Source organism: Tupaia chinensis, unplaced genomic scaffold (genome assembly GCF_000334495.1).
Source record: "Tupaia chinensis unplaced genomic scaffold, TupChi_1.0 Scaffold000201_1, whole genome shotgun sequence".
NCBI lineage: Eukaryota > Metazoa > Chordata > Mammalia > Scandentia > Tupaiidae > Tupaia > Tupaia belangeri.
Genome location: NW_006159676.1, coordinates 3428310 through 3441050, shown reverse-complemented (window position 1 = coordinate 3441050; position 12741 = coordinate 3428310). Strand labels below are relative to the sequence as shown.

Below are 12741 nucleotides of genomic sequence, written 5' to 3'. Positions count from 1 at the left end.
CTCTCGCATGGCCGACTGTGGTTCGAGTCCCAGACCTGGTGGCTTGCTTTCTCACTCTTTCTTTCTCTGTTTCTCTCTGCTCAAATTAAAATAAATAAAATTAAATACATAATTGCATTAAAAAAGAATTAATTTATTTACTTTTATTCATCATCTTTTTTTTTTTTATTTTTTCAATTTGACCACAAAGCAATGAAAGAGAGAGAGAAAGCAAGCCACCAAGTCTAGGACTTGAACCGGGGTCGGTGATTCTCAGGGTATTGTGTTGGACACTGTGCAGGGGGCCGTGTCTGCCCCTCCCTTGCCTTTTCTGTCTTCCAATTCCAGAAGGCACAGAAGTGTCCCTCCATCCCGCAGGCACGGTCTCTCAGAGGCGGAGCTGAAGGACGTCTTGTCCTTGGACGACGAGGTGCTGCAGGCCGTGTACCAGGACTGGACTCCACCCAGCAAGGAGCTGCTGCGCTTCCCACCCCTGCTCTGGGTGCGGCTTCGTCGCGACCTGGGTAACTGCTTAACCAGGCGGCCAGTAGATGGCGCCACGCTCCTGGCCATCTCCCATAGGTAGGTCTGGCAGGGTAACCCGGTGACTTGGAAATCAAGCTGGGTGTGGGTGTGCATGCCCCAAATCCTGAGAGAATGGAGAAGGGATTGGGGCATGGCTATCCCCCCCCACCCCCGTGATTTCTCACTTTCTCTCTCTGTCTCTGTCTCTTTCTCCTCTCCAGTGAGCACATGCGGCTTATGACAAAAACCTTAAAAAAAAATTAGAACGCAGACTCCTATGGTTTAGATAATGGTTCGTCCCCCCCAAAGTTCATGTTCTCGAAGTGTGGTCCCCAGTGCAATGGCTTTGGCTCCTGGAGGTGGTGGGCCCTTTAAGAGGTGGAGCCAGGAGGGCACCATCCAATCAGCTAAGAGCATGGGAGGGGCAAACAGGAAGTGGAAGTTTCTGATTCCTCCCTCTTTGCACCTGCTTTCGCTCCTCTGTACAATTTTTTTTGTTTTTTTTCAGAGGCTTTTGCTATAGGGCGCATGCGCTCGCCAGAAAGCCAGAGAGACAGAGAGACAGAAAGCGAGAAATCACCCCCCAGGGGGGATGGCCATGCTGCAATCCCTTTTCCTTCATTCTCCTCTGGGCATGCACACACACGCGCCCGGCGTGAGTTTAAGTCACCGGGTCCGGGACGCGAACCACGGGCGACTACATGGGAGTCCAGCGACGTATCTATTATGCCAACTGCTGGTCCCAAAAGGACCAGTTTAAAGGTAAATGTCTTTTTGTTTTGTTTTGTTTTAAGAAAGAGTCTCATGTGAGGACTCTCCAGCCTCAGCCTCCCAGCTGAGCTTTTCCTTTATTTGTTTAGTTTAGTTTTAATTTTGCCACAAGGCACATGTGCTTGCCATAGAGAGGCAGCGAGAGGGTAAGTAAGAAGTCACTTCCCAGGGGGGTATGGCCACACCATAGTTTCTTCTCCTCCATTACTGTTTAGGGTCATAGGCATGCATGCAAATGCACCCAGTGTGATCTTTCAAGCCACTAGGTCCAGGACTCGAACTGTGGTTGGCCATGTGGTTGTGGTTGGCCTTCGCCTTAACCACTATGCTACCTGCTGACCCGTCAGCTTACCTGTTTTGAGCTAGAAGGTCTCTCTGTGTTCTCAGGCCAGCCTCAAGTTCAAGACCCCTCGGTCTCAGCCTCCTGGCGTCACAGGAATTACAGGTACAGGCCACCACACTGACCACTAAGTTGAACTGGGAATCGAACCTAGGCCTCTCATGTGGCCCCAGCCTGTGGAGCACAGCATCTTAGCAGTATTTGCCACTGTGGCTGGGCCAGAGATGGATATTTTTTTGTTCGTTTGTTTTCTGTTTTTTATTTGCTAGAGGGCACGTGAACTCATCAGAGAGACAGAGAGACAAAGGAAGCGGAAGGAAACTCCCCACTCCAGTGAGGCACGGTTATGTTGCAATCCCTTCTCCATTTCTCCGTCCTGTTGGGATTTTAGGGCATGCACACATGCCTGGTGTCTTTGTCAAGTCACCAGGGCTGGAGTTCAATTCACAGTTGGCCATGTGAGATCTGGCTTGCTTTCTTTAAAAACATAACATAAATAAAAAGTTGGAACCAGCAATTAGCGTAATGGCTATGTTGCTGAACTCCCATGTAGCCGACCATGGTTCGAGTCCCAGATCCAGTGGCTTAAACTCACGCTGGGCGCGTGTGCGTGCGTGCCCAAGATCCCAAGAAGAAAGGGATTGCAGTGTGGCTATCCTCCCTGGGGGGTGATTTCTTGCTTTCTGTCTCTCTGTCTCTCTCTGTCTTCCTGGCGAGTGCACGCGCCCTATAGCAAAAACCTCTCCCAAAAAAAAAAAAGGTGACTTGGTGTGAACTGGATTTGAGAACTGCCTTTGGGAAGATCACTGACCACCTCTGAGTTCACCTGTGTCCTCTTCCTGCAGACAGCTGGCCAAGGTGATCCGTGAGCGTTACCTGTCAGGACCAGAAAGAGCCAAAAGGCACAGTGTCTTGGCCGACTTCTTCTCGGGAGCCTGGAGCCAGGGCACCAAGAAACTCATCACCCTCCCACTTGTGGGGAAGCCCCTGAATTTGGACCGTAAGGTGAGGTGGCGGGATATCCCTGCTTCCCACCTGCCGGCTGCCTGGTAGAAATCACCTCCTTTTTTTCCCCTCTTTTTAAGGAAAATCCTGAGAGGAGAATGGAGGAGAGGGGTTGCAGCATGACCATGCTTACTAGAGACTGACACAGTGAGGGAGAAAGCACTCCCCAATGGGGCATGGTCATGCCACCATCCCTTCTCTTCCATTCTCTGTCCTGTTGGGATTTGGGACATACTTATACATACTCCTGCTGTGTGTGTGTGTGTGTTTCAAATTGCTAGGGCTGGGATTCTAACCCTGTCAGCCATGTGGAATCAAGAGCCTGTAATCACGGAGTCATAGACCTGGCCCTTACTTTTAAAACAATTTCAGGGGACCAGCAGTTCGCGTAATGGCTATGTCGCTGGACTCCCTCGTAGTCGACCACAGTTCAAGTCCCGAACCCGACAGCTTAAACTCATGCCGGGCACGTGTGCGTGCGTGCCCAAGATCCCGAGAGGAGAATGGAGGAGAAGGGATTGTGGCATGGCCATCCCCCCTGGGGGATAATTTCTCACTTTTTAACTCTCTGTCTCTGTCTCTCTGGTGAGCGCACACACCCTATAGTAAAAACCTCTCCAAAAATTTTTTTAAAGCATAATTATTTATTTAATTTGATTTATTCATTCATTTATTTTAATTTGGCCAGAGAGAGACACAGAGAAAGAGAGAGGGAAAGTGAGAAAGGAAACCACCAGGTCCGGGACTCGAACTGTAGTTGGCCACATGGGAATGTCCAGCACCTTAACCACCATGGCACCTGCTGGTCCCTCCAGAAATTTTTTTTATAAAAGAATACTTCTGATAATCTAATCTGATCATGTCTCTCACACCCCTAGGGCTTTCCTCATGCTGTTCCTTTGCCCTGCAATGACTTTGATTTTGGACATAATTGCCAGACAGACTCCTTTTTATCCTCTAAGCCCCAGCTGCAATGCCCCTGCCTTCAGGAAGTTCCTCGATCCCTGCCCTGGATTCGCGGATCCCAGCCCTTCCCTCTGCCCCAGCCCTGGCCGTGGGGGAGGACATCGGTGTCGTCCATTGTGTCGCCACCCTCTCCAGTGCTGTCTAGTGTCTGGCCCGTCCCATGTCTGCAGAATGAATGGAAGAGCTTGTGTTTAAGCGCCAGCTTCCGGTCCCCCTTCTTTGCCAGGTGGCCCCTCAGCCCCTGTGGTTCTCAGACACAGTCGCCAACCTGAGGAAGCTGAAGGAGTTGCCCTATCACCTGCTCCACTCAGGACGCTTGGAGGAGCTGAAGCAGGAGGTGCTGGGTAAGGCGGCCCCCATCTCGGGGGGATCCGAGCAGGGCTCAGATGCTCCCCTGTGCTCCTGCCTTCATGAGCTGGGAAGGGCAAATGGCAAATACAAAAAGCGCTGGTTCCGGGACCAGCAGTTAGCGTAATGGCTATGTCACTGGACTCCCATGTAGTTGACCGTGGTTCACGTCCTGGACCCGGTGGCTTAAAACTCATGCCGGGCGCGTGTGCGTGTGTGCCCAAGATCCCGAGAGGAGAATGGAGGAGAAGGGATTGTGGTGTGGCCATCCCCCCGGGGGTGATGTCTCGCTTTCTATCTCTCTGTCTCTCTCTGTCTTTCTGGCGAGTGCCTGTGCCCTATAGCAAAAACCTCTCCAAAAAAAGAAAAACAAAACGCACTGGTTCTTTTTAAGGCAGAGGTACTCACAGTGGGTCATTCTGCACCTAGGGGACACGTGACAGTATCTGCAGGCATATGGGGCTGTCAGGATTAGGGAAGGGGTGGTTCTCAAATCTAATGAGCAGAGACGGGGTGCTGCTCAACATCCCGAAGAGCATAAGAAGCCCTCACAGAGGATGATCTGCCCCAAATGATACCACAGAGGGTAGGAAGTCTGTCTTAGCACAAGAGAGACCCTGCCTATCTGTGTCTATGTCTGTCTGTCTGTCTATGCATTCACCCGTCTGTCCATCCATCTATTCATTCATCTTTCTATCTGTCCATTTTTCTATTTATCTGTTTGTCATCCTTCCATTAATCTGTTCATCCACTCATCCATCCATCCACCCATCCATCCGTCTATCTGTTCATGCATCTCTTTATCTATCTATCCATCCATCCATCCATAAATCCATGCATGCACCCATTTATCTAGCTATCCATGCATCTGTTTATCTATCTATCCACCCATCCATCTACCCATTTATCTATCTATCCATCTGTCCATCCATCATCTATCCATCTATCCATCTATCCATTTATCTGTCTATTCATGCATCCATTTATCCATTTATCTATTTATCTATCCATCAACCCATCCACCCATTTATCTATCTATCCATCTGTCCATCCATCATCTATCCATCCATCCATTTACCTATCTATTCATGCATCCATTTATCCATTTATCTATCTATCCATCCACTTGTCTATGTATCCATCCATCCATTCGTCCATCGATCCATCCATCCATTCAGCCATCATTTATTTGTCTATCTACTATCTATCCATCCATTTATCTATCTATGCATCCATCCATCCATTTGTCTATTATCTACCCATACATCCAACTATTCATTCATCTTTCTATCTGTCCATTTGTTTATCAATTTATCTGTCCATCATCCATCCATCTGTTCATCCATCCATCCATTTGTCTATCTATCATAATCTATGTATCTATCTATATCTATCCATCTGTCCATTCATCCATCCATCCATTCATTCATTTTTCTATCTGTTCATCCACTTGTCTATTTATCTGTCTGTCACCCATTCATTTATCTGTTCATCCATCCATCCATTTACACATCTGTCCATCCATTCATCCATCCATTTGTCTGTCTGTCTACCCATCCACCCATCTGTCCATGCATCTATTTGTCTATCACCATCTATCTATCTACTTCTCTATCTATCCCATCTGACCATCCATCTATTCATTTATCTTTCTACCTGTCTATCCATGTGTCTATCTGTCCATCATCCATTCATCAATCTTTCCATCATCCACTCATTTGTCTTTCTATTTATCCATCTGTCTTTCTGTCTACTTATCCATTCATCTGTCCATTCAACTTTCTCTGTCCATCCATTTATCTATCCATCCACTTACTGATCTATGTATCCATTCATCCAGCCATCTGTCTTTCTGTCTACTCATCCATTTATCTGTCCATTCAACTTTCTCTGTCCATCCATTTATCTATCCATCCACTTACTGATCTATGTATCCATTCATCCAGCCATCTGTCTTTCTGTCTACTCATCCATTTATCTGTCCATTCAACTTTCTCTGTCCATCCATTTATCTATCCATCCACTTACTGATCTATCCATCCATTCATCCAGCCATCTGTCTTTCTGTCTTCCTATCTACTTATTCATTCACTCATTCATTTATCTTTCTCTATCCATCTTTTCATCCACTCACCCATCCATTTGTTTGTCTGTCGACCTATCCATTCTTTCATCCATGTATTCATCTACTTATTCATCTTTGTGATTTTCCATTAGAGGAGATGCTGTCTCCCAGGGAACACATGGTAATGTGTGGACACATTTTTGATGGTCACACTTTGGGGCAGGGGGTACTACTGGGATCTAGTGGGTGGAGACAGGAATGCTGCTCTACACCCTGCAATGCACAGTTCAGCCCCTGACCACAGATAAAGATCCCACCCCAAACATTGGTACTGCTGAGCATGAGAACCCGTGGATGAGATGGAGAAGTGATTCCCTGCCTCCTACAGGTAGGTGTGTGTCACTCACATGCTCCTCTCTCTCCCCCCACAGGCAACATGAGCTGGATTTCCTGCCGGGGCATGTCTGGGGGCATTGAATGCCTGCTGGACGACTTCGACATGTGTGCCCCTCACGTGGACTCTCCTGAGGTCAGCTTGATCCGTGAGGCCCTCCAGCTCTGCCGCCCTGCTGTGGAGCTCCGTGGCATGGGTGAGTCAGGCTGGCCTGGCTAGGAGGCTCTGCTTTGCACTCACTCTAGAAACCCTCTCTCCTCCATGAGCTGCGAAACTAGAGGCTCCAAACTGCCTGGCACTTGAAGTAGGGAATTGTCTAGAGAGTAGAGAGGGAGACAGGAGAGTGTGGCAGGGGCCACTGCCTAAGGGTCTGTGTCTGCTTTTCTCTTCTCCAGCTCCCAGAGGCGGTAGGGACTCCACAGGGTGACACCCAACCTGGGCACCTTAACCTGCACCCCCTTCATTGCAGACAAAAGCATCCTGTACACCGAACTGCTGGCCAGACTCCATTTCTTCGCCACCTCCCATCCCGCACTGGTGGGGCAACTGTGTCAGCAGGCCCAGAGCTGGTTCCGGGTGTGTCCGCACCCAGTGCTGGTACCCCTCATAGGATTCCTCCAGCCCCCAGGAGGACCCCTCCGGGCGACTCTCACTGGCTGTCATAAAGGTGAGTCTCCCCAGCAGAGCCAAAATTCCTCCAGGCCCCCACATGCCTGGGGGTAGCAGATGGCAAATGTGTCAGGCTGCTCCCTGGGGCTCCTTCTGCCTGTCGCAAGGTCCCCAGGGTGCCACAGGGCCTGCCCCTGCTGTCTCATGCTGAATCGGTTCTCCCTGTCCCACGGGATCATAGATTACTAGCGTAAATATGGCTAATGAGCCCGAAGCCTGGGGATGCCTCGGAGGTTCCCATCTCAAAGAGTTGGGTGCCGTCATACAGAGTTTCTGCGATTTCCAGGCTCACAGTAGGAAGTGTGGAAGTCTGGAATGATGTCTGACTGGCCCTTGAGATGCTGGTGGGACTGTAGTCTGCCCCTGGCACCCCAGAATGTCAGGGGAAAATGGGGGTTTATTTTTTGTATCCATTTGTAACCTTTGTATTCTTCCATCCATCCACCCATCTAGTCAACCACTTATCCATCCATCTATCCATCCATTCATCCATCCATCCATCCATCCAACCTCCCATCCTCCCATCCATTTACCCATCTATCCATCTGCCATCCACTCACCCATCGTCCACCCATTCCCACTTTCTCTCTTTCTCTCTCTCTATGTGTCTCTCTCTGGTCAAATTAAAATGAATGAATGAATAAAATTAAATAAATAATGAAAAAGCTAATATGTTTTATGAAGGCATGATATATATGAAAAATGATAGCTTAACTTTTTGGAACTAATATTTAAAAGTCAATTTTAGTGTCTGGAGTAAAAACACTCAATTGGTTGATAAAAATATATTTTACAAACAAACATGTTGTGTGTTTTTTTCCCTCCCCCCAAATAAAATACTCATAATAACAAAGAAGACCACTATATTTTGAGTAAGGATTTGTCAGTCAGATACAAATTTAATTCATTTGCCTTAATTAATAATAATCTTGTTGAGGTTTACTGAATTCTGTTTAGACTTTTGATTTCTTAATTATTTTCTAGATAATGGACTGTGGAATACATTACAATATTAGCATTTCGTGAGTTACCTGAAACCTAAGTTTTCCAGGCAACTCACAATTTAAAATTTGTTCTAATGAGTATTTTTCATTTTATTTGGCTCTTATGAGAGGAAATAGAGAACAGTGATTCAATTTTAAAAGACTATTATTGCAGTGGTACAATCAGATTATTAAACTGGGTTTGGCAATTAGACAAAAATATATTGAAAACTGCCTTAGTTACTTATTTAAAATGTATAATAGTAATAATATTTTATTTTTAAAGATATTTTGAAGATTTAATGAAATAATAAAAGTAAACTTCTTGTCCCAATGACTGGTTCATGGGACTAAATAAATTTGAATTAATAATATTGTTTTTATTTATGTTATTGATGACAAGGATCATTTAAATAGTATTCCAATCATTTCCATATTTTTCATATTGGAAATCAATTTTTCCCATTAGAATACATAATTATTCATTGGAAGCTAGCATTCCCTATATAACCACATGATAGCCTAATCATAATTTTTAAAATGTCACCTGGAAGTGAGGTTAATGACTATAAAAGGTATGTCGTTCCTTTATTACTGAGGTTTTACCTTAGGCCAAGGAGAAAAATATGAAGTTCTTTTTAAAGATGGAGAAACATGTGCTTTCATTTCTCCCTGACAGTACAGAAAGGGGTGGCGGATATTGTAATGGAAAAATTTTTTGTATCCATTTGTAACCTTTGTATTCTTCCATCCATCCACCCATCTAGTCAACCACTTATCCATCCATCTATCCATCCATTCATCCATCCATCCATCCATCCAACCATCTATCCATCCTCCTACCCACCCACCCACTCATCCATCTACCCACCCATTAATCCATTCACCCACACCTGCATCCATTCATTCATCTATCCATTCATCCACTCATCCATTCATTCATTCACCAATTCATCCATCCATCCATCCATCTACCCACCCATTAATCCATTCACCCGTATATCCATCCATTCATTTATCCACCCATCTACCCATCCATCCATTCATTCACCAATTCATCCATCCATCCATCCATCTACCCACCCATTAATCCATTCACCCACACACCCATCCATTCATTCATCCACCCATCCACCCACCCGTCAACCCACCCATCCAACCATCCATTCACCGATTCATACATCCATCTATCTATCCATTCATCTACCCATCCATCCATCCATTCATCTGCCCACCCATTCACCCACATATCCACCCACCCATCCATCCATTCATTCACCAATTCATCATCCATCCATCCATTCATCCATCCATCCATATGCATCCATTCATTCATCTACCCATTCACCCACTCATCTATTCATTCATTCACCAATTCATCCATCCATCCATCCATCTACCCACCCATTAATCCATTCACCCATATATCCACCCATTCATTTATCCACCCATCCACCCATCCATCCACCCACCCATCCATCCATTCATTTACCAATTCATCCATCCATCCATCCATCTACCCACCCATTAATCCATTCACCCACACACCCATCCATTCATTCATCCACCCATCCACCCACCCGTCCACCTACCCATCCAGCCATTCATTCACCGATTCATACATCCATCTATCTATCCATTCATCTACCCATCCATCTCCCCACCCATTAATCCATTCACCCACACACCCATCCATTCATTCATCCACGCATCCACCCACCCGTCAACCCACCCATCCATCCATTCATTCACCAGTTCATCCATCCATCCATCCATTCATCCATCCATCCATCCATCCATCCATCCATCCACCCATCTACCTATATATCCACCCATCCATCCACCCACCCATCCATTCATCCATTTATACATTCACCCATCTCTTCATTCATCTTCCAATCTATCATCTTCCTTCCCTCTTTCCATGTCTCCCTCCACTCATTAGTCATCCAACACTCTACCCATATATCCATCTATCCACTCACCCCTCTGCCCCCTTATCCTTCCATTTTCCTCCTCTGGCCACCTTCTATCCACTCCCTTGCCCCTCCACCCATCTATACAATTAGCTATTCATCAACTTGCTCATCCTCTATAAAGCTGATTCATCCATCTTCCCATCTACCTAGTCATCCATTCACCCACCCACTCATCCAGCCAGCCACCTATCTCTCCATTTATCCACCTACCAGTCTCTGTCCACCCATCTTTATCTGTCTACCTACGGAGTTTCACATTTATCATGAGACCAGTGAATACAAATAGCTCATACATCAATTGCCACTTATTACCATTCAGGCTCTTCCTGTACCTCTTCCAGGTAGAGAAAGATGCACTTCTCAGGACTAGGAGGTGGCATAATGGTTACATTGCTGGACTTCCACATGGCCAACCGCAGTTCGAGTCCTGGACCTGGTGGCTTGAAACTCACACTGGGCCCAAATCCCGAGAGGAGAATAGAGAAGGGATTGCAGCGTGACCCTCCCCCTGGGGGGTGATTTCTCGCTTTCTGTCTCTCTCTGTCTCTTTAGCAAGCACACGTACCCTATAGCAAAAATCGCTCTTAAAAAAAAAAAGAAAAGAAAAATGTATTTCCCAAGCTGTCAGTGCTGTCTGTGAAATCCTAACTCTAGCTTTTCCTAGGTGTGCGGCTTTGGGCAAGGGATGGACTGTGTCCATGCTTCCGTTTTCTTTCTATTTTTTTTTTTTTTTGGGGGAGGTTTTTGCTTATAGGGCACGCGGGCCAGCCAGAGAGAGACAGAGAGACAGAAAGTGAGAAATCACCCCCCAAGGGGGATGGCCATGTCGCAATCCCTTCTCCTCCATTCTCCTCTCGGGATCTTGGGCACGCACGCACACGTGCCTGGCGTGAGTTTAAGCCACCAGGTCCGGGACTCAAACCGCCATCGACTACATGGGAGTCCAGCGATATAGCCAATAGGCCAACTGCTGGTCTCCATGCCTCAGTTTTCTTATCTGTGAAGCAGGGGGGGCGGGGGGACAATAGAGGACCTCATGGCTGGGTGTACAACATGAGAGCTGAGATCACTGGTGGTGTTCCTACCTGGCTGCAGGCATCACTGCCATGGCATGGGGCCCGGAAGAGAAACTGCTGGTCGTCGGCACCCAGGATGGTATCGTGGCCGTGTGGGACATGGAGGAGCAGCAGGTGGTCCACGTTCTAACTGGGCACACAGGTAAGGCATGGGAAGTGGGGATTATAGTCACCTTATTTTATTTTACTTATTTATTTTTTTGGAGAGGTTTTTGCTATAGGGCACTTGCGCTCTCCAGAAAGACAGAGAGAGACAGAGAGACAGAGAGACAGAAGGCGAGAAATCACCCCCCAGGGGGGATGGCCACGCCGTAATCCCTCCTCCTCCATTCTTCTCTCGGGATCTTGGGCATGCACGCACACGCACCCGGAGTGAGTTTTAAGCCACTGGGTCTGGGATGCAAACTGTAGTCGACTATGTGGGAGTCCAGAGACACACAGCCATTACGCTAACTGCTGGTCCCAAATTTTATACCTTTCCATGATCTTCTTTTATTAAAGATTCAACATCTTGGGACCAGCAGTTAGCGTAATGGCTGTGTTGCTGGACTCCCATCTAGTCGACCACGGTTCGAGTCCTGGACCCGGTGGCTTAAAACTCACGCCAGGCGCGTGTGCATGCGTGCCCAAGATCCTGAGAGGAGAATGGAGGAGAAAGAATTGCGGTGTGACCATCCTTTCTAGGGGGTGATTTCTGGCTTTCTGTCTCTCTGTCTCTGTCTGTCTGGCGAGCGCACGCGCCCTATAGCAAAAACCTGTCCAAAAAAAACAAGATTCAACCTCTGAAATGATTCATTTATACTAACCCCCTGGGATTTACTCCCCTCCTCCCATGAACCACTCATAATTCAACTTGGCCTTATTTCAGTTTTTTACATTTGGATATGTTTGCATCCATTCTTCTTCCCTTGGACAAATCGGGATATTTCCAAGTAAAGGGGCATTTCAGTCGTTGTGACGCCATCCTGTGCTCAGCTAACGTACTCTCTCCCACCCGCCTGCCGCAGGAGAGGTGAGGTACGTGAACGTGTTTGCAGAAGGGACGCTGGCCCTCTCCGCCTCGAAGGACCACACGTTACGCTTGTGGGACTTACTTACCGGCCAGGAGAAATTCACCATTTGGGATGGAGGCTCCAAAACTGCCACGGAACCGCAGATCTGGAGCGTTCATGTGGACGAAACAAAGAAAGTTGTGTATTCAGCACACAGTTCAAAGGTAACAGACCCCTACCCCGTTGGTAAAGGAGGACGGGGGCCTTCGCTTTCTGTCTCGGTCCCTTTCTGGCACGTGCATGTGCCCCGTGGAAATACTTTTTTAAAAATAGTTATTTATTTATTTATTTATTTATTTTAATTTGACCAGAGAGGAACAGAAAGAGAGAGAGAGAAAGAGAGAGAGAGAGGAGGTGAGAAAGCAAGCTGCCAGGTCCAGGTCTCAAACCATGGTTGGTCACATGGTTGGCAGTGCGGGAATGCAGGGTCCTAAACCACCATGCCACCTGCCAGCCTCCCCTGTGGAAATATTTTTTTCCCCTTCTTTTTCTTTTATTTATTTATTTATTGGAAAGGTTTGTTTTTTTGGTTTTTTTTTTTTTTTTTTTTTTTTTGGGGTTTTTTCTGTAGGGGGCGCGGGCTCCTCCA

At 46.9% G+C, this 12741-nt stretch overlaps 1 protein-coding gene across 2 annotated transcripts in view; it reads left to right on the top strand.

Annotated features, from left to right (window-relative positions):
• Positions 1 to 12741, top strand: part of NWD1 (NACHT and WD repeat domain containing 1) — a 52211-nt gene that overhangs the window by 25758 nt on the left and 13712 nt on the right. For both annotated transcript variants that reach the window (XM_006147144.3, XM_027771308.1), the window contains 7 exons: positions 358 to 561; positions 2461 to 2620; positions 3813 to 3930; positions 6431 to 6589; positions 6863 to 7060; positions 11120 to 11242; positions 12108 to 12316. In XM_006147144.3, coding sequence (XP_006147206.1) covers positions 358 to 561; positions 2461 to 2620; positions 3813 to 3930; positions 6431 to 6589; positions 6863 to 7060; positions 11120 to 11242; positions 12108 to 12316 — 1171 coding nt within the window. The remainder of the gene's footprint in view (positions 1 to 357; positions 562 to 2460; positions 2621 to 3812; positions 3931 to 6430; positions 6590 to 6862; positions 7061 to 11119; positions 11243 to 12107; positions 12317 to 12741) is intronic.